Source organism: Phodopus roborovskii, unplaced genomic scaffold, assembly GCF_943737965.1.
Source record: "Phodopus roborovskii unplaced genomic scaffold, PHOROB, whole genome shotgun sequence".
Taxonomy (NCBI): Eukaryota; Metazoa; Chordata; class Mammalia; order Rodentia; family Cricetidae; genus Phodopus; species Phodopus roborovskii.
This window is the reverse complement of record NW_026126549.1, coordinates 22,113,499-22,136,526: the sequence shown is the minus strand read 5'-3', so window position 1 is coordinate 22,136,526 and position 23,028 is coordinate 22,113,499. Positions and strand designations below refer to the sequence as shown.

The 23,028-nt window shown below is 42.9% G+C and overlaps 1 protein-coding gene across 1 annotated transcript; it reads right to left on the bottom strand.

Annotated features, from left to right (window-relative positions):
- Positions 1-302: 302 nt before the first annotated feature.
- Positions 303-17,891, bottom strand: Napg (NSF attachment protein gamma). Its single transcript, XM_051200836.1, has 12 exons — positions 17,723-17,891; positions 15,155-15,222; positions 12,995-13,079; positions 12,424-12,441; positions 11,815-11,845; positions 10,705-10,814; positions 10,520-10,586; positions 10,190-10,260; positions 7,008-7,086; positions 4,751-4,830; positions 4,125-4,254; positions 303-2,200 (listed from the first exon to the last, which is right to left on the bottom strand). The coding sequence occupies exons 1-12, from the start codon at positions 17,776-17,778 to the stop codon at positions 2,057-2,059; spliced, it is 939 nt and encodes a 312-aa protein (XP_051056793.1). The 5' UTR covers positions 17,779-17,891; the 3' UTR covers positions 303-2,056.
- Between the last annotated feature and the right edge of the window lie 5,137 nt (positions 17,892-23,028).

The following is a 23,028-nucleotide window of genomic DNA, read 5'->3' as shown; positions in this document are numbered from 1 at the left end:
ACGATGGTGCCCACTGGCAGGAGGCATAACCATATAACGGCCCCCCTCCCTGTTGTTTTAAAACTGAGCTACAATGTCGATCCACAATGCACTCATGATTCCTTTTTTTGTTTATGGTGTGAATGAGTACAACTGACCACTACAAGGTTTTACTAAATATCACGGACCATACAATAGTCTAAAGTAACCTTTGAGTACAGCCAAATCTATTTTTAAAAAGTGCTAATTTGCTTCAGTAAGCACTAATGTTTGTGGTTGGATCTAAATGTAACACAACATGGATGCCACCTTCAAAATACCTGTTTCCTCTTTAAATAAAAATGCCAAAATACAGCTTTATTCATAATTTCAATGCAATTAAAGACAATGACTTGAAACCCAAAGAACTATGCAGGTAACTTAGTGGAAAGTATAAAACTTACATTAGTGTTTCACATCAGACCTGTAATCTGTGCAGGGACTGCACAACGACATCCACACTCTCTCAAGCACACCTGGAAGAAGATGCTAGTCTGTTGAACATCTGCCACTAGGACTGGTAGCATAAAGATGCTTTTCCTAGATTTTGGAAATCCAGCAAAACTAAGCATACTATTTGCAAATAAGGTGTGCATAAGGAGACAGTGGTGACCTTGGTGACAGAATTGTTGCAGTCAGCACTGCCGCCTAGTACACACTGCTGCTGCTTGCAGCTCTTCCGTTCACATCGATTATGAAATGGCTCTAAACCATACAGGGCAAAAAGAGGAATGCTTCAAATAGGAAATAATCATGGAAAATTTATGAGGTATGAAAAGATTGCTAATCCAGTCCTAAATGTATGTCTTTCAAAACCCTCTTTGGCTTTTTACTCTGATGAACTGCAAATAAAAATTATTTTGGAGGAGGTAAGAAATGCATGCATACCAGACTGACAGGAACATTACTTGTCATACTGGATACATAAATGGTCTTAATCCCATTTTGGATGGCTTGAACACTGCCATCTTATTTATTGTTAAGAAAAAAGACAATGCTTTGGGGAGGGCTGAAGATATTTATAACATCATTTTAATATATTGCCTTCGACATTTTGTAGTCACACACTGAGCTAAATATTATAAAGCTTTTGTTCCAAGCTTGTCTCTGAAAAGACTCAATAACTTAAATGGATCTAACATGGTGATGGCTAAATTTCCTTTTCAAATGAGACAAGCCCTCCCTCCACTCAAGCATTCTTTTTATTCTTATGTTTTATTCCCTAAAAAGAGAATCTCAGGTTTCCCCTCTGTGATTTTGTCCTGCTTCATGGTTCATGATGCCAGCTGAGGCTATGGGTACAATGCAACCAAACCGACAAGATGGGAAGATAACTGCCATTCCTAGGTCTTCATGTAGCACATCAAATCTGGGGCTGATATTCCATATTCATTTAACCCGCCTACAAGAGTGACAACTACATCCCCAGCTTTGTGATCATCAATGATCTTGTCACCCCTGTAAGGGTGGAAGGTGTAACCATGCACCATCACCATGGGCGACTCTGGAACACCCATGCTGAGGACCTGCTGTCTGCCTCTCTTTTGGGCTCTGTGGATGCTCGTGAGAACATTAGCCAGAACATGCATAGGTACCATGTGAAAACACAGAAAGATAGTGGGAAAAACCAGGCCAGTTTTGAAACAATTATTTTTACAAAAAGAAAAAAAAATCATGTTTAGAGGCAACGTTAAATAAAATGCAATGAAAATTACCTAACAATAAATTACAAGAACCCAAGAGAAAAGAGTAAATATGTCTATTTCCTGTCTTGTTTACAATATAATTTGTCTATACATTTGAAAATCAATTATTAAAATATGACTTATTTTCTGCTCATTTCCACTCTTACACTGGAAAGGACGGTGATTCACAGGTAGTAGATACAATGGCTGAGTGGAAAGATGGCAAAGTAAATTTGACATGTATTAACACTCAACATCATAATCTCCATGACAGATGTCCACAGATGAGTCCTAATCCCATGAAAGGGCTTGCCAGGATTTCCCATCTTTTCATCTCCTCTGCAGGCAGGGTACTAGCATAGGCCTCCTGAATACTCGTCTTCCTCCTCCTCAACAGCTGTGCTGGTGGCTCCATCAGGTTTGGCCTGGGGAGTTGCTGGTGATTTCTTCTTGATACCCCCTCCTGGGACCACTAAGCTTAGGCCCAGCTTAGCATACTGTCAACAGTAAGATATGTTATTAAAGCTGGAAAGCTGGAATCCTGACAGTGTCTTAGCATGAGTTAACTATAAAAAGGCCAGTGGTAGGGGTGGATGAGGGTAGGGATGGATGAGGGTGGGGTGGGTGAGGGTGAGGATGGATGAGGGTGGGGTGGATGAGGGTGGGGTGGGTGAGGGTGGGGTGGATGAGGGTGGGGTGGATGAGGGTGGGGTGGGTGAGGGTGGGGTGGGTGAGGGGTGGGGGGGTGGATGAGGGTGGGGGGGTGGATGAGGGTGGGGTGGATGAGGATGGGGTGGATGAGGGTGGGGTGGATGAGGATGGGGTGGATGAGTGTGAGGGTGGGGTGGATGAGGGTGGGGTGGGTGAGGGTGGGGGGGTGGATGAGGGTGGGGTGGGTGAGGGTGGGGGTGGATGAGGATGGGGTGGATGAGGGTGAGGATGGATGAGGATGGGGTGGATGAGGGTGGGGTGGGTGAGGGTGGGGGGGGTGGATGAGGGTGGGGTGGGTGAGGGTGGGGTGGGTGAGGGTGGGGTGGATGAGGGTGGGGTGGATGAGGGTGGGGTGGATGAGGGTAGGGGTGGGTGAGGGTGAGGATGGATGAGGGTGGGGTGGATGAGGGTGGGGGGGTGGATGAGGGTGGGGTGGATGAGGGTGGGGTGGGTGAGGATGGGGTGGATGAGGGTGGGGTGGGTGAGGGTGGGGTGGATGAGCGTGGGGTGGATGAGGGTGGGGTGGATGAGGGTAGGGGTGGGTGAGGGTGAGGATGGATGAGGGTGGGGTGGATGAGGGTGGGGTGGGTGAGGATGGGGTGGATGAGGGTGGGGTGGGTGAGGGTGGGGTGGATGAGGGTGGGGTGGGTGAGGGTGGGGTGGATGACGGTAAGGGTGAGAGTGCAGGGATGGCTCCCAGTAGTCAGGACTTCTGCTCTTGCAGAGAATCTGAGTTCAGTTCCCAAACCCACATGGCGACTCACAACCATCTTTAACTCCAGTTCCAGGAGATCCAACACCCTATTCTGACTTCTGCAGGCACCAGGCACACATGTGGTGCAATAAATGCAGGTAAACACTCATACACACAAAAATTAAAAGCAAAAATCTTTTAGAGGAAAGAAGTGCATGTGCATGACGTCAGCAAGGTGGCTCAGTGGCTGAAAGTGTTTGCTGCACAATTTAATCCTCAGGACCCATAGCAGGACAGAAGGAAAAGCAGCTTCACAAAGCTGTCCTGACCTCCACATGTGTGCTGTGGCATCTGTGTTCACACATACTATATACATGCACAGAGTAATAAACAGAAGTTTTAAAAGACCAGAACTTAATCATCCATTCTCATGAACCAGAATTTTGAGAGAAATGCTCTGGAATCATGATTCGACAGACCTGCTGACAGTGGTAGGTGTATCAATTATGCACCTAACTTGGGAATTGTAGATAATATGGATGTATTCTCATCCAATGTTTCTCATTTGAAGACCAGATGATTCTTCACAATAGTCTAGGAGACAAATTGAACTTTTCCATTCTACAGGTCAGACTCGAAGATGATAAATTAATAGCCTGTCTCACACAGCTATCACAGACATGGGATGCCCACAGGCCTACAGCTATACATGAGGGCCTCTTTCAGAGAGAGCCCAACAGCAACTGGATAAACCAAGAAGCAGGGCAGCAGAGAGGATGTGAAAAATGGGGCTGAATTTATAGTGTGCACATGACAACCAAACTAGGAAGCAAGTAAGTGGTCATGAAAGCATTTGGTAGACACACCACCTAAACATAGTGACGTTCACCTGGATTGGCTGGTTCCTCTATGAGCATACTTTGATGTGCAAAATACAGGTATAGAGGTAGAAAACTCACAAGTCTGCAGGAAGAAAATCATTTCAAGAGGAAGGTTAACCCAAAAGGCCCACTTACGTCATTGTCCATGTACTTGAAAAGGGGAGAGCTGCAGACCTCTGACACTTGATCTTGGTCTTGCTGGTCATATCCCTCCAGCAGCTGTTCAAGCGCAGCACAATCTTCACTGCCATTAAACCCTGGAATGCTATGGGAAGCACAAACCACACTTGAGCTCTCCCTTAAGACTCCTTCACCAGCGATAACTGCCCCAGCAGGTCTACAGACATTCTGATAGTTAGAGGTGTTGGGGTTTTATCAGCAACCAGAGGGTGGAGACCAAGGATACCACTGGGAACCCTATAGTGCTCAAGACACTCCCACAATAAATTACCAATACTTATTCATGACCCCTCAAGAAAATGCCTCAACCTGATTTGCAACATATCACAATTCTTTTTTGCTGCTGTTGTCATTTAAAGGCAAAGGTAACTGACAAATCATTCAGAGAGCAATGTAAGAAAGCAACTGGTAAAACTGGAGCTCTGCAGTGCAGGTTTGCTGGGCACACACAAGAGACACAACAACAAAGAGCCCTGCAATGCAGTCTTATCTCCTGGAAGGTCTGTAAATGTTTCATGGATTACAAACAAAACTTGTCTAAGGAATGTCAACACTGCTCAGTGAAAACAGCCAAACCTTACCTGTAGCTCTCCCTGACACACCTCTCTGCAGCCACATAGTCATTTCTGTGTAGATGAACCAAGACCTGAGCAATTGTTTTCTGAAACAAGAGGGAAGGCTGTGATGCAAACCAATACCTATTTTCATATCCACCTTCTTGGAATACTTAGAAGAACGAATTTAATTTTCAGAGCACTAGTTCACTCATGAGAAACACACCAAGTTCTACAGTAACTTCCACAGGGGTTTGGGGACACTGAAGGTGAGACAGGCCTGAGCCTGTCTGCTCTAACCAGAACCTGCTGACACTGGCATTAATGGCCAGAGGGCAAACTGTTTACATCAAAGTCTAAGAATGCAGCCAGTGCACATTCACAGAATTTCTTTCAAATATTTATATGCGATTAATGTTGAAAAAGAATAAAACAGTGAAGACCTGTAACTCTACAATTTTAGCCTGAAATTTTCAGATATTAGGAAAAAAGATACCACAGAAACTGTAGATAACAGAGACAATGGGACAATGGCACTGCTTAGAAGATGAAGAATACCACAGATAACAACTTCCTGGGAGAATAGCTCTTCATAAAGCGTTTTACTTTTTCTGGTTGTTTTTTTTTTTTTAATTTATTTTTTTTTTTTTTTTTTCTTTTTGGTGGTGTTGTTTTGATTCTTGGGACAGGACCTACTAATGCAGTCCAGGCTGGCTTCAAACTCACAATCCTCCTGCCTCAGCAGAATTAGAATTACAGATATACACTACGGTGCCCAGTCTATACAACGCACTGAAACCACCCTCGTATATTCTTTACGCTGGTCTTCAGTATCACTGAGTCGTAGCTGTGAAGGTAAATACTAATTATCAACTTCAGAGGATTCAGAAGGACATAGGAGACAAGCTTTTCAGCAGTTTCCAGAGACTGTCCATGTGAGAGGGACTGTTTCTATAAGGCTGAGATGAGAAGACCTGCCCACTGCAGGGGGCAGCATTCTAAGGCTTAGGTCCTGGACTGGGGGGAGGGGAGGGAGGGAGGGAGGGAGGGAGGGAGGGAAGGAGGGAGGGAAGGAGGGAGGGAGGGAGGGAGGGAGAGAGAGAGGAGAGAGGAGAGAGAGAGCAGCACAATCACAGCCCTGTGTCCTGACTGCAGATGTAACATGACCGACCAGCTGCTGCCCCAGCACATGTATTCTCAAACTGTGATCCCCAAATAATTTCTGTTCCTGAAGTGGCTTTTGTCAGAGCATTTTGTTGCAACTACAAGACAATAACTATTATCAGTTGTCTTGCTATAACTTTAATTCCATCTAGTAATTTGTCTCAGATACTATGTCTCAAAATTTTCAAATGGCTCACTCTTACAGCATCTATAAAAGTATTTTTCTATATTAAGACAGTTCATTTCCATTCACCTGTGTTTGCCTTTGTTGTAAAACAGCTACAGTAACTATGTCACACCACATATGGTGCTGTAATTCTCAGGAAAAGTGTGATGTTTTAATGACATTCCACCATCCTAGGTTCACACAGACTACAGATGACTTCTGGTGGGTGGGAGTCTGACCTGCTTGAATTCTTTGTTCTGATCTTGGGGTCTGTCCTATACACCAGACTTTCATGGGCAGGATGAGACTTAGTGGTTTTAGTCTTATTTCAATTCTCAGAGCTGGCACTCCTACTTTGGGTCTGGCACAGGCAAACATAGCCAAGATGTGCATGAATCACACACATAGGGGATGCCCTTCTCCCACACTCTCCTCTCTGCGATCTGTCCCTGCTCTCTTGGCTCCCCTTGCCAGGTCTACCAGCCATGCCTTGGAACCACATCAGCTACAGATCCACAACCAGAGCTCAACTTAACCAAGTGTGTGTGTGTGTGTGGGGGGGGGACTCCCTTATCCCTCCAGTTTCAGGGAGGAAGTCTCTTTTGGCGCTTTAGTTGCAGTCTTTCCTGCCTAGTACCATGACTAGGGGCATCTCAGGGCATAGAAAACAGAAACTTCCAGGGATGGACTCTCCTGAGTTGGTGGCTTCTCCAAGCATTCAGTGCCCTCCACAGGCCACCCATTTTTCTTTACTGTTCATGGTGTGGGGTAAATACTTTTTGTATTTTGTTGAGTATTGCTATTATAAGGAAGGTAGGTTGTCATGATCAGAAACACAAGACTATAAATTACTATTTTATAGAAACAAATTACACAGAATCTTAGAGTAAATATTTTATACTAATGTGTAAAATTATCTAAAGTAAAGCCAAACCAGACAAATTCAAAGAATACCTTATAACAAGTTGGATAATTTTCAATTTCCTTGTAAATATTTTTTTCTTTCTGGATAGACAGTGCAGCCTCATCAAACCTAAAGACAAAAGAGATGTCAAACAGAGCAGGTGTGTAGTGCAATTTTCCTTTTTTCCAGATGGTGGCCAGAACCCAAGTTTCTGATACTTTGGGCTTTCTTATTCTTTCTTTAAAGCCCTTCCTCCTGCCACAATAGCAACTCAGACAGCAGAATGGCAGGCAAGGCATCTCTAGGCAGCTGCTGAGATTTAAATCTAGCATTCCCCGGAATTTTTCTCTTTTAAACCCTAATAATATTGGCTTTGACCTGAAAACAACAACAACAAAATTGGGTTGTCTAAACAAGACTGAACAATAACAATAGTCAGCAAGCTTATATGCAAGGGGAAAACTCAAAGGGCCCCACCCCTAGATAAAGAGTTACAGGCAATTAAGGTCTGCTGTGAGAGGAAGAGTTAATTTTACTCTAACATGAATTCCCTAAATGGTTACCCAATACCAAGTGGTCGGCTCTAAAAAAAATATACTAACACTAAACTCAGTAGGCTGTATTTCTTTGCCTCTGGGTGTGGTGTGGTATGGTGTGTGTGTGTTTGTGTGTAAAAAACAATAGAAATTAAAGAAAAAAAAGGCCATGAATTTGAGAGAGAGCAGAGATAACAATATGGAAGGGATTGGAGGAAGGATAGGAAGTGGGGAAATGATGTAATTATATTTTAATAAAATAAAAATTTCTTTAAAGTCTTAAATATTACTAAATGAGAACTTGGTAAATAGAATTTCAATAATGAAAATTATTTCCTACACATAAATTAAGGTAAAGTAAAAACTAAGAAAAAAATTGGCACAAGTCTAGCTTTTCTGAATGGAACTATTTGTGCCTTAGATCCTACATTCTTTAAAAAATAAAATAAAATAAAATACTGCTTTCCTTCTAGCTTTCCATTCTCTGTGTCACTTTCTACCAGGGACACTTCATATCAAAGAAGAAATCCAACATTACAAATCTATTATGCACTAAACACAATGGCACCCAGGTTCATAAATGAAATACTACCAGAGGTAAAAGTCACATGATGACCCTCACACAGTGAAGGTGAATGAGTTCAATACCCAGCTCTCACCAACAGACAGATCATCCACACAAAAACTAAACAGAGAAACACTGTAGCTAAATAATGGCATAAAACAAATGGACCTGACAGACAAGCTACAGAACATCCCACCCAAACTCTAAAGAATCTTTCTCCTCAGAAGCTCATGGAACATTCCTCAAAATTAACAGTATGCAAGGCCGCAAAGCAAATCTCCACAGATACAAGGAAACTGAAACAACAGCCTACCCATATCTCACTACCATGGATTAAAAGTGGGAATGAAAAACAACAGACATCTCATGGGAACTGAACAACTCGGGGTCAAGACAGAAATCAAGAAGAAAATTAAAAAGAAAGAAAACTTTTAAGGAGTGAATGAAAATGAAAACAAAACATATCCAAATCTATAGACCACAATGAAGGCAGTTCTAAGAGCCAAGTTCATAATACTAAATAACTACATCAAAAAAACTAGAGATCTCATGTTATTAACTTACTAACACACCTGACAGCTCTAGAAAAACAAGAAATAAAACCCGAGGAGTAGACAGAAGAAACAATAAACTCAGGGCTGAAATCCATGAAACAGAAACAAGAGGGAAAATATCAATAAAAAGAATCAATGAAAGGAAGAGTTGGTTCTTTGAGAAGATTCAGATCTTCAAAGAATTAATGCCAATATGTTTCAATTTATTCCATAAAAGAGAAACTGAAGGAATATTTCTTAATTCTTTTTATAAGGCCACTATATAGGCCAATACCCCTTATGAATATAGATGTAAATGTTCTCAATAAAATACTTGCAAACCAAATCCAAGAACATATGAAAAAGATTTATCTACCATGATCAAGTTGGCTTCATCCCAATGAAGCAGGGATAGTTCAATATACATGAATCAATAAATATAAACCACTGTATTAATCAAATTGAAAGACAAGAACCATATGACCACCTAATTAGAAGAAAAGGCCTTCAACAAAATCCACCACCCTTTCATGATAAAAGTACAAGAGAGAGTGGGGATATGAGGAACATTCCTCAACATAATGTAGACAATTTAGAGCAAGCCCATAGCCAACGGCAACCTAACTGGAGAGAAACTCAACACATTTCTGCTAAAGTTGGAAAAGACAAGGATGTCCACTCTCTCCACACATATTCAAAACAGTAATTACAGTCTTAGCTAGGGCAATAAAACAAAAAAGGAGATCAAGGGGACAGAAACAGGGAAAGAAGAAGTTAAATATGTTTATTTGTAAATGATGGTGTATATAAAAGACACTAAAAATTCCACCAGGAAACTTCTACAGCAGATTAAACAATTCCTAACACATAAAAAAATCAGTAGCCTTCTTATATACAAATGACAAATATACTGTGCAAGAAGTAAGAGAAACAGTACCTTTCACAACAAACACACACATACACACACACACACACACACACACACACATGCACACGTGTGTTCGTGAATACCTTGGGGTAACTCAAAGCCAGCAAGTGAAAGACCTTAAGCTATTGAAGAACTGAAGACACCAGAAGATGCAAAGGCCTCCCATTAGCATGTATCACTAGGATTACTACTATGAAAGCAGCCACCCCACTAACGGCAATCTAGAGTCAATGAAATCCCCATCAGAATTCTAACACAATTCTTCTCAGAAATTGAAAGAACCATCTTTAACTTCACACAGAAACAGGAAAGAAAAACAAAACAAAACAGGGTAACTAAAACGACCCACTTAATGGCAAAACTCAAGTATCATGGGTATTTAGGGTGCCTCTGTCATTTATCCAGAGAAACACAAGGCAGTGCAAGAGCAGATCGAAAAAACTCTTCTTTCACTCTACTGAGCTACTATTAGGCAACAGCAGCATGACACATTTTGGAATTAGATGACAGAAAAACAGGTTTACATTCCATGTGCCTACTCTTTAGAAGATGCCCATTTTTCCCATTGTTGGTTTAGGTGTAGATAAGCTAGATCCAAGGTTATGTACAAGTCCCAAATATAGATTCAAAATATATATGACCCATAGGCATACAGTTTTGAGAGCCATACCTTCGTCCTCGTACTAGCAGTCTGGAGGCCTTTCCTAGAAGTTCAACTGCCTGCCGTAGGCGTTCCTCATTCTGGAGGAATCAAAGAAAAGGGAGTGTCGGCAGAGTTAATGTGGAATTCTTCTTGCCCTTCAATAACAACCGCATAAAGCAATAGACGGTAGCACTAAAGTTGCTAGCCCATTCACTATCCTCTAGAAGAAAAAAGGAACAGAGTTGGGCTGTATATACAGAAAAAACTTAAAAAGAATCCACTGCATTTTTCTTTTCCTATATATTATGAATGAAAATATTAGGAGTAATTAAAGAAACAAATGAAATTCTAACTTACTTCGAATACATTCGCTGTCTGCTGATACAACTGTACAGCCTTCTCGGGATCTACATTTTCTATGAGCCTGAATTAGATAGAGAAGACAACTTGTGAGAATTAAGAAACTTGCTTCTTAAAGAACTTTTCAAGAAAAAGGAGTCCTCTGCAAAGCCAGGGAAACCACAACAGCTGTGGGTACGTACTTTCCAGCTCGCTCCAAAGCCATAGCTGCTGTATCAGGGGTGCCGTTCTCCAGGTACATCATGCTGGCTTTCTCGATCAGCTGGACAGCCTCAGGCAGTTTCTGCATCTCCTTCAGGAAAAGTATGCAGCACGGGGCACAATATGTCTCAACTTAAGAAGTGCAGTTTTAACAATTCAATTTTTTTTACCTACACATATTTATGTTTTGATATACACACAGCAATACAGAGTAGGTACCGTCTGAGATCTAGGTCTAGAACTCAACAAAAAGCCCAACATATGACAGGTGTTTGTAATCTCAGCTCTGGGGAGGTGGATACAGGTGCATGCCAGGAACCACCAGTCAGCCAGTAGCCTAATTAGCAAGCACCAGACCAGAGAGCTTGTCTCAATAAACAAAGTGGGTAGCTGAAGACACCCAAGATTGAGCTCTGGCATATGTACGCGCACACACGTACGCGCGCACACACACACACACACACACACACACACACACACACACACACACACACATCTCACTACAACTACAACAGGATAGTAACCCTAACCTCCTATAAAGAAGCATAACTGTGGCATATTGATCAAAATATTCCATTATCCCATTCAAAAGGAGTAAGATAAGTGGCAATAACTAGTTTGGGACTCTCTTGACTCCAACCTGACATTATAAAACCCAAAAAAAATTATAAAGCTAATTTTCCTTTTCATAACCTACAAGTAATTTAACAAAACAAACATCCTTGTAAAACTTTACTATATACAGACTATATCCCTCCACTTCTCAGATGCAGGGAAAGCTCATGCAGCTGTCTTCAGCAGCTCCCTCTGTCCTGGCTGCAGTGCCTACAGCCTGCTCTTCCCTGTTCCCTCCCAATACGGTTCCTTGCACGTGGCACTTTCAATATCTTAACTGCCACAGGATATTCACTATGGATCCAATTAGTGCTACCCCAGGCAAGATATCATGACATAGCTTTTGCTTCCACTCCTACAACCCTCACCACCTCTGACTTTACAGGGAGGAAACTTGTCAACTGCAACATGACTCTACCTGGGCGGTCTGCTAATTCACTTTACCTCCATGGCTGTTTTGATACAGTATTACTAACCTTCAACATCATGCCAGCTTGCTCATAAGCTCTGCAAAGAGAATACAATGTCTCTGATGAGACCTTAATGAAGAAACAGGGAGAAACCTGTGAAGATGCTGGTCAGCAACTGAGCAGCACAAAGGAGCTCAAGCATAGCATGTCACACCAGACCCATCTGCCACACTGGAGGTCCTTCCTTGCTTTCTCTTTTATTCATTTACTTTATAGAGCAAGGGTACCTTAGGAACATCAAACACTGAATTTATTTTATTCAGCCAAATTAAGTCTGTCTCAGAAAGGCTAAAAGACAATCCCAATTCTAAGTTTTCAAACAAATAAATGTGTTCCACAAAAGGAGAAGGCTCGCATCTCTTCTATGGGCACTTAGCAACCAATAACTAAAGGAAGGAAAATGACTTCCAAGTCACTTATGTTTTCACAAGCAAAGTATTATGCAGAATTTAATTTGAAAATCTTTCTTAGAATTAGGAGACACTTGGCTGATGACTATAACAAACGAAAATAATGATTTTAATTAAATTAATATAAGTATTTAAAAACACAGAGCAAAACACCAACTTTTAAAACATCTGCAAACACATAAAAAATGGGTGGCAAATTACTTACTTGGCAGCATGAAAAAGGCTGAATGGATATAACAATGTCAAAATTAAGGAAAAAAAGAAGAAATCAATGGTTTCCAGAGATCTACTTTCCAGAGACAGTTAACTAAGTCACTGGTCCACCCGGTTACATTAGCCCAGCGCTGCTAATGGCCCTTACAACCCAAACACTGACAAAACACTGTAAAGACCTTTAAACTACTACACATCAGCAGGATGAAGTGCAAGAATACTAAGACAAGGTTTCGTTTTGCGTGTAAAATGGACATGTATAAACGATAGCCTTTAAGATACACCAAGAACATTTCGTTCTAGAATGTTTATAAATCTCCACCTCAGGACAAATCCCTGTCAACAAAGCCAGGAGCAGTAGGAAATAACAGGCCAGTGGGGCTGCCTGCACCAACACATGCCCAGCCAGGGACACTCACTGAGTATTCCCATGGGCTTTAAAGCACACACACTGTTCATCCTTTTCTAACTGCAAAACATTTTACCTCAAACACTGAATTTATAACAGGGAAAATGTGTCAAAATCTAGTTGTCCCATTTCTGTTTAAAGCTAAAAAAGATACGCCCTATTATTTTCATGGGCAACAGCTTCCCGTAGGCAGGCATCTTTTGCTTGCTCAAATTGTTTGGCATTTTTAAAAGCAACAGCTGAAACAGGAAAAGAAAAAAAAGTAAGACCTTCTATTTCCATCATTAACAGCCCTCAAATGAATCATTACCTAAATCTGCATCATATGTGACATATCACAAAATACAGTAATTTCAAATAGGGAGTCTCATGGAAGTGTAAAATATTACTTTTACCTAAAGCAACTTATAATCTTTCTGAGTATACTCTTAGAAGCTTGTTAAGGCTTTCACTGTTTATTTCTAGCCACACATTGGTGCTCCTTCTAGTACTCACTCCACCCAAGGGAGCACCTCACTCCCCAGCCTCTTTTCTTCCAGCTCACTGCATTACTGACAAACCGAAGCCCAATCAACACATCAGTCTTCTAATAAAGCTTCCCTTTGGGCACAGTCTTTAAGTGCCAACCAGTCTTTTGCTTTTCACTTAGCTATCTATAACTCTTGAAGGGCTAACGTATACTGCTGGCTGCTTTACAAGGGAAGCTCACGAGGGTGAAGCAATCAGGATGACCCTGGAAGACAGTAATGCAGTCTTTGGAAAAGTCACCAAGGGTAGATTATGAAAAGTAAGAAGCATACTGACTTGAGAAAAGTGGCATCTTTCATTTGTTTTGTCATTCTGAGACAGGGTCTCCACACATGTACTACCCAGTGACTGGGAACTCAGTTAAACAGCCTAGAATGACCTCCAACTTGAACAGGCCCTCCTGCCTCAGCCTCCCTTCTGGATAGGTGTCCTCAACTATTACTTCTTAAACACACACTCTCAGAGAACTCTTAAGCCAAGTGTGGAAAACAAACAACTACTTCTATTTGTGCTTGTCCCTACTTTTTTTTTTAATAAAGATTCCTCCACTTGGCTCTATTCTGCATATACTCTTATGGAAAGCAAACAAGGACAAATTTGTAGGAGACCTGATTCAGAATATTTACTGCTGGAAGCAGTACACAGTCCTGGAGACATCAAGCAAGCTGTTAAATTTCCTTCATAGAGCGAACTTGAAAAATATATCTCTGGTTTAAAAAAAAAGTCTTAAAAAAAGACCATAGAGTGTCTCACAAAATCCATATAAAGTTTGATTTCAAACAAATTTATCTTTAAATACAAAGTACAATCAATTTGCACAATGCAATAAACAAAGCTTAAGGAATATTTAAATACAGGACTAAAGACTTCTGTTTTCCTTTTGAATAGAAAATAAACCCTCTGCATATAATAACGGTAGTTACCTGGTTTGTTTGTTTGCTTCTTTTTGAGATAAACTAAAATTTGGTGAAAAGTGTTTGCTCCAGGAGATCTCAAAGCCATACTCAATAACATAGTCTCAGATGAAAATATGCCTGAGGAACTTCAAGTATGTGGCGTTTAAATTTTTATCACACATGCCCAGGATGGCAGAGACAACCTGTGGGACTGAGACCCCTCCACGTAGATCTATATTCAGGCCATCAGACTCGGCAGCAAGCACCTTCACTTTGGGTTATCTCACCAGCATCCAATTAAGTTGTATTACTTTATACCAAAATGATAACAGATGTTCACAGCCATCATATTATTCGTTAATACAACACTAAACTTGCAATGAATTCCCTTTGCTGCACATTTTAGATAGTTTATACTTATATGCAGGTTCATTTACTGAAATGTGCATATACAGCTTAACTGATTCTCAAATGAAGCTTGTAAACATTAATGTGGGAGAACACACGATATGCAGGGATCCTCCAAAGAGACTAGGTTAAAAACTGAAAGAAAACTCTTTATTCAACAGTACAAGTCTAAGACAGAACTAAGGAACACTTATGGATACCCATGAATGAAGCTGGCACCCACAGACGAAATGCTCACAGCTGGACAGACACTCACTATTCCATGTCTACTGTCAAGACCATGGACCAGATTCTGACTCAGCACTCGACACATCTGAAAAGAGTGAGTCCAGGAATGTGCCAAGGCCTGCACAGTTCTTCTTCTGTGTTTTTCTGTTTTAACTTGTAAAGTCTGACAGGAAGCGCTGAAATTATGCTAACACAAAGTTATTGGATTATGTTAACACCACACAAAACAGCAAGAGGACTCTAGTCACAAATACCTGCTTTTCCATATTCAGAAGCGGCACTGTCATAGTCTGGCTTCCATTTTAAAAGACCAGTTTTCAGACTAGAACGAAAGAGAAACATTTCTTATTAAAAAAAAAAAAAAAAAAGGCACAGATCCCTCCGCCTTTTCAACTATATCTAGACTTATTCACAATAAATGCACCCTCATCTCTTCCTCCATCCCTGGCCCACCACAAATGGAGTTTTCCTTCTTCTGAAATGCCTATATATCACCCAAATATAACAAACATGGTCTGCAGATCAGCAGCATCAACACTATCCAATCCAGATCAACGCAGGCAGAAACTGTCTGGAGGGTGCCACAACATGTGCTTTAACAAGCTGGAGAACCTGGAAGTAAGTAAGTATACTGCCCTTTGCAGATGAGAGGCTACCAGGGAGAGTACAATTAAAGAGCCAAGAGTATCTGTTATACCAAGATCACAGCATCCCTTGAGGAGTTTGCAGAGGCTTAAGGAAACAACATTCAGAGGAAAAGCAAGGGGAGTAACCAAAGGCTGATTGAGAGTCAGCCACCACTGAGCAGGAGGGAGAAAGAGGAGAGAGAGGTTTTTCAGGATTAACCATGGCCTAGTAGCCAAAGCAAAGGGTACCCCTTGTAACTGTTTATCTTTCTTGCCTTCTTTGCAGTATTTTGTTTTTATTTTAAAAATAACTTCAAACTCACAGTTCAAGCTAATCCAGTAGGTCTCAAACTTGGGGTGTTCCTGAGAATTGCTGAACACCATCTTATTCTAAATTTCAACTCAACTAGTGAAAGCCTGCTTATATATAACACTCAGGGGCAACTGAGAGATTGGGCCCTATACATTTCACAGGTCCATAGAAGTACCTGTGACCTATGTACCAACTACCCAGAGTCTACCTCTGAAGTTACTTTTCTCTGTAAAATTTATTTAGTAAACTTAACACTTAGCACATGCATATATACTGCAACAATATTTAAATGTGTAAACAGATGTTCAAGTTTGTGAAGAATTTTATCTCCTGGAAAAACAAAATCCTTCAATTGTATGTAATGTCTAATCTATAAAACTGAGGAAATAAGCAGCAAAGCAAAATTCCAACTCTTTGCCCCTTCACAAAAAAACACCCATTACACCCATTAGTAATGTGATTTTGGAAGTCTTATCCAAAAACAAGACATGATCATTCAATGTACTGGAGAGATTTTAAGAACTACAGATCACCCGTAGGCAGCAGAGCATCAGTAGTTAGGAATAAAGGCCCTGTTAATGTCGGTTTGATGGCTAACCTGTTTGGAACCTTGACTGCTTCTGTTCTAAGACTCAGTAAGAAAACTTTCCTGAGACAAAAAAAAAAAAAAAGTGGTAATGAGAGCTATTGCCACCAAAATAGTAAGAGTTAAATCCGACTACCTCTCCTACACTCCTGACCCATTTTTCCTGCCATCCACTGACTCTTCTACCTAGAGCAACTTCAAACACCCTTTAGGCCTGAATCCAATACATTACCCACCAACCACATCTATGACCCCATCCTGACTCTTATCCCAGTAGAGACACCTAGGAGCCAAAGGCTCAGCTCCATACACAGCTGTCATGAGAACAAAGCCATTACGGAAAGGATGCTACTCTGGTTCCAACTGGCCCTTAATTCAGGGGGCCAATCTCTTCTCCCTGAAGTTCACATAATGCAACTTCATTATGGCTAAGAGCTCATGCTCTGTTCTTTTATGTTTGATCCCACCAGCAAAACGGATTCTTGAGATCACCCTCTGCACCGACAGCTGGCCTTCCTAGCCACTGTTTGGAGGCAATGCGGTATTTAAGGAAGAGCTTGTGGGTTTCCACTTCGTAATCCTGTTCTGTTCGGCTGGGCAGCCTTGGACAGATCTCCAGGAAGTTTCTGGCAGCCTCCGTTCCTCTTTTGTAAAGTGAAGACTACTACTTTGGAAAGTTGTTAAGATCTTAGTTTATGATGCACCTAACTAACAGTGTACTAAGAAATTTCTTACAGTCAATAATCATTAAATATGTATGTTGTAATTCATGGACGTGGGGGAGGGTCATGTTGGTGTCAAAGGAATAAGAAGAATTCTCAGTTTCCAGTACAGCTGGATGACTATTGAGTCACTCACACAGGACTAAGGAAATATAGACCTTGTCCCCCAGAGATTAGGACGACTAAGGAAGAGAGTTTCCAGAATTAGTCTACACCCCCCGCATGTGGGCAGCAGGGTCTGTCTCCTAGCAATGGCTCTCCGCCGGGCGATTTCGTCTATGGGGTCACTTCTGGCTGTCATGAAAAGGAAATAAAGTGGCCACCCCCGAGCCCGCAAGTACTCTAGGAGCAGAGCGGCCGCAACCCCTCGGGACCCGGTGCCGGGCAGACGAGGCTGTGATGCGGGCACCTGCTGCAGATGCCGAGGCGCTGGCCCGCGCCGCCGACTGCAGGGGACTGACCCACAAGGGAAGACACCGCCCCGGGCGCGGACAGCATCACGGCCCTCCCTCCCGGTCCGCCCGCGCGCACGGCCAAGAAACGTGGGTCACTAGCCCGGCGACAACTCCACGCACTACTTCTCTGCCTTCGCCAGATGCTCCAGCCCCTCGTTTATCTTCTGGGCTGCCATTGCCTTGGTCGTTTGCTGACACGAAGAGGGAAGCAGTCCAGAACGCCGCAATCCCCGGGAGCGTCGGCGTGGGAACGCCGCGGAGGAAGCCGGGAAGGGCGCCTACGGGAAGCGAAGAGCTCAAACTTCCTGGGGCGAAGGTGGCCGGTAACTGGGGCGGGGTGGGGAGGACAGTGCGTAAGTGCAGTGTTGCGAAACTGGCCTGATGGGGATTTACCTGGGGTGTAGTCGGGTATTTAAAAGAGTGTGTGTGCGTTCTTTACAAATTCTTTAAGGAGCAGCTAGTGTGTGTTGAGTACTGATCTCAACTGATCGTGAACAAAAAAAAAAAAAAAAAAAAAAAAAGCCCTCCTCCCTCCCGGCTTCTTCAGGCTGCGAGAATGTTGCAGATCCCCTTTGCCTATTTGGTCTTGCAATTTATGACTGTTTCTCTATAGTAACAATAACAGAAACCTAATGAGGACAACCATTTCCAGAATAGTATCCGTAACCCCAATAACCAATAACTGTGTTCTCTGTGGTGTCGACTTTAGCAGCCCACTTTCCTACTTCCTGCCATCTTTTCCCATACCCCTTGTGTTGATATCTCCTGGTCTTCGATAGATTCTTCCTATTTCCCTGGCCTCTGCCCTTTCCCACACTGTCCGTCTTTTTTGGTAGCCTAAATTCCATGCTCCTTCCAATAGTCACACTTTCTCAAGTGTTCTCGGACTCTTCCCTCCATCTTCCTTCCTACCCTGAGGAAACAAATTTTCCCACCTCTTATAGGCCTCCTGCTCTTGAGCAAGTGCGGGTGTCTGGAGGAAACAAACCAGCATACTAACATTACTCATTGTAACGATTGCAAACCTTGGCAGAACTTGAGTGCCACTGAGCAAAGATGCTACTTCCCCTCAGTCAAATGACTACTCCCTACTTATTTGGGTGGGGAGTACCAACTCCTACTTCCTGTTTAAAAATAATAATAATCAGGGCTGGAGAGATGGCTCAGCCGGTTAAAGGCTAGGCTCACAACCAAAAATATAAAAAGTAACAATAATCAAAAGAGCTTCTCCAAATAGCCTTGCCACTCTATCTACCAGTCAACCAGCATCTGTTGGGGAAAAAAAAAAATGCTCTAACAACAAGGCTAAACTGACCTAGGGCCCTGTGATTTGGTGAGAATGGTCCTCATTAGTTCATATGTTTGGATATTTCATTCTCAGTTAGTGAAATTGTTTAGGAAGGATCAGAAGGTGTGGCCTTGCTGAAGGAGATGTGGCCTTGTTGGAGGAAGTGTGTCACTGGGGTGGACATTGAGGTTTCAAAAGTCCAGGTCAGTCTCTCCTCTCTCTCTCTCTCTCTCTCTCTCTCTCTCTCTCTCTCTCTCTCTCTCTCTCTCTCTCTGTCTGTCTCTCTTTTACTCTCTCTATTTTACTATCTCTTTTATTCTCCCTCCCTCCCCCCCCCTCTCTCCCTGCCTATGGATCAAATTTAGCTTTCAGCTTTGCTCCAAGACCATGCTACCTGCTTGGTGCCATGTTCCCCAGTATGATAATCATGGACTAACCCTCTGAAACTTTAAGCAAGCCCTCGATTAAATGCTTCCTTCTACAAGTTTCCTTGACCATGGTGTCTCTTTACAGCAATAAACTAGTAACTAAGATAAGACTCCTGTCTACCTGTTCCTACTTCTCTTTTAGTCTGTAGTACCCCCTGCATATGGGACACCTCTGCATTTGATTATGTAGCCTTACTACCTACATATGAGATACCATCTCTGTTAGGTTATCTAGCTTTGTGTCTGGTTTGGACACACACGCACACACACAACCTCATGTATTGAGAGTTAGTCCATGATAGTGACATTATAGTAGAAGGGTTTGGAAACTTTAAAAGAGACATGGCCCAGTTAGAGAAAGTGGGTCATGGATCCCTAGGAGCTATATCTTGACATGCCTCCCCCTGCTTCCTGGCCACCAAGAAGTTAACAGTATTTTAGTCCACACGCTCCTGTCACCACAATGTTATCCCTCACCTTGGACACAGAATAAACATCTCCAACATTTGTATTTTGTCACCATGACAGTTACATGCTTTCTTATGTGGGGGTGGCATCTCCAGAAGACAAAAAGTCTTAACAAAAGGTTTCTTAAGTCCTAGAGTCTGGGACCAAGTGGCTGTCACTTCTGTCAAAGCAAGAGGTAGGAACACAGAAATGCAGCACAATATTTTGTTCCTGGATTCTGACTCACCACAGACCTGGGATGAATAATTCCAAGTAGACTGTCACCAAGGCCTGCGTGCTGATGGCTCAATCCTCAGAGCAGTGATGTCAAGAGGAGGTAGAGCCTTTAGATGGTGGGGTCTAGAGAGGGGCTGGCAACCATGAAAGAGCACTCTCAAGGAACATAGTGGGAACCCATGTTTTCCTTCATTTTCATTCCAGGCTATGAATCAAATGGCTTTCCCTACTACGTGCTCCTGCTGCCACCACTTGCTGCCAGAGGCCCAAAGGCAAAGGGGCTACTTTGTCAGATTGAGGACTGAATCCTCTGACCTCTTTTTAAGTGTAGCATCTGAAGTAGTTTGTTACAGTCATAAAAGCCAACTGACACAGACTGATAGAATGTGCCCCCAAATTAATGTTAATGAAATAGAAGGAGTTAGGGATGTGATGAGGTCCACATATATTGCTGTTCTGCCTGTGTGAATATTTGCTCATCATATGCATGTAGTGTTCATGGAGGTCAAAAGAGGGTGTCAGATCTCCCGGAACTGAAGTTTCAGACAATCGTGAGCTGCTTTGCTGGAATCAAACCCCAGTCCTCTGGAAGAGCAGCCAGTGTTCTTAGCTTACCTCTCCAGCCCCTTTGTACATTTTGAATTATTACTTCCTATTTCTCAATTCTGCTTAAAGCATTAATTAGTCTTGTGCTCCTGGGACACAGTTGTTAAGCAAGGTCTGTGTTGCCTGCCCTCATGGAGTCTTGTGAACCACAAGGGAGACAATATTCACAATATCCTTATTCCATCATCAGCAAAGTAGGTGTGAAAAGGAGAAAGGTAGCCACAACAGACTTTGTGTTATGTGTTCCAAAAAACATTCCCTTTGTTTGGGAAAATGTATTCAATATATAATAATTCCTATTCCCAATAAAGAAAGCAAGAGGTTGCCTGGGGACACTAGAGGATTGACACAAATATCCCACTCCTGCCCCCCCCTTCTCCCTAGACTAATAAGGTAAGGATTGTGTAATAATCCAGGCAAACCTGGTTCCACCCCTTGGGAGGCTGACACAGTGTGTTGCCCCTCTGCACATCACAGGCAGTACCCTGGCTCTGTGCACAGGTGCAGAGGTCCCTTTAAGAGGCAAACTGCCCACTTCTGCTCTCCCCTTCCCTCCATTTCCCTAAGGAGGCAAACAGATCTCTGTCAGTCTCTTCTCCCCGCCCCAGCTCTGTGTGTGTGTGTGTGTGTGTGTGTGTGTGTGTGTGTGTGTCTGTCTGTCTCTCTTCTCTCCCCTCTCTCTTCCTTCCTCCACTCCCTTCCCTTCTCCAATAAAACTTCCTTCCCATGTAAGTTCTGCAGATGGTGTGTTTGTTCCCCACCATGAGACCTGCAGAGGCCACACCTCACTCCCTATCCCCAACAGATTGCTCTAGGGGAATTAAGGTGCTGTTCGGAAAATTCCTTCAAAGATAAGAGCAGGGAAGAGGCAGATGGTAGTGGCAGGCCATATGGTGACTGGAGGGAGGGAGAAGTGGTTGACCTTGACAAAAGTATGAACAGAGTGTGTGAGAAAACGGTGAAAGAATGACACAAAGTTCCTGGGCGTTGAAGGTTGGGATGACCATCAGCCCATGTGGGTGGGACCAAAGGGAGTGCGTGCAGTCCAGAGTTGGAGTGGTGGAGGAAGCATTGGGCAGGTGGCTCTACAAGACGGATTTCTTCATATTAATCTCCCTGAGACTATTTGTAAAAGTAATAAATCAATGGATGGCATTGGTTTTATTTCAACGAAAGCTAAGAACAACTCCTAAATTCTCATTAACTCCAAACCTTTATCTGTAAATTTGTTATTTGTTATGCAGACTAATTTTCTCAGGGAAATTACATAACAGTTCCTAGTTCAATATTTAATTGTAAATGTAAGAGCCGGATGAATTGTTGCAGCTCACAGATTTAGGAAATTCCGTGTGTAGCTACTTGGCCCTACAGGCTTGGGCAGAATATGCTGTTGGGAGAGTTTCAGGGTCAAGGGGGGCTGCCAAAGAGGGCTGGCAACGCCCTGCAGGCAGCCTGTGATAGCATGATGTGTGAATCTGAGGAGATGAAACTGATGCCTTAGAGGCCTCAGGATGTGTGTGAATAGGAAGGCCCTGGGATATCTGCTAAGAAAATCCCTAAGCAGTGAGAAAATCCAAGCATCAAGGTCTCTATGGGGGCTGGGCTGGGCTGGGCAGGGGGCGTTGCTTAAACCCATTGTAAACCCAGTGAAATGCGGGCAGCTCCATGGGTTCCTGATACCGGATGTAAAACTACAGAATCCCTGTCTTCCTTGTTGGAATTCATACTGTTTTGCCAGTTCCTTCCCCATTGTTTACCCCTGCCGCTCTAATCTGTCCTCTGTGTGATACCCTTTGTGTGCTGAACATTTTGTTTTAAGTTTGTACAGACTCATCATAGCTAAGAGTTGCAGGGGACTTTGAACTTGGACTTTCAAACAATATTGAGACTGTTGAGACTTGGAGGGCTTCTTAGAAACAGATTAAATACACTTTTGCATTGTGCAATGTCCATAAGCTTTGAGGGGTTGGGACATAGTGTTATGGTTTGAATATGGAAAGTCCCTCTCCAAGGAGATGGTGCAGTGTTGGGAGGTCCTAGGAGGAAAAGGGGACTACCTGGAGGAAGGTGACTAGATGCTGCTGTGGAAGGGTCTGCCTCCGTCCCTTTCCTTCTCCTATGCATCCTGTCCACCAGAGAGATGAGAAAAAGGGTACACGAGAAAAGACTGTGTGCCAGGAGAAAGGCCGTGCGTGGACCAGGAGAAAGTTTATGGGCGGGGAGGAAGACTATGCGCCCGTTTGTCCTCTCTGCTCGGAAAAGAGGGGCAGACCCGTGTGAACAAATGGAGCTGCCACCACCACCACCATCACCCCCGATGCAAACAGGTCCACGCCAACTATGGAAAGTGGAAGCAGCGCTCTGAGCCATACTGACCCGGAGGACTCCTGATAGAGGCCACCAGTGAAAACCCATGAGGC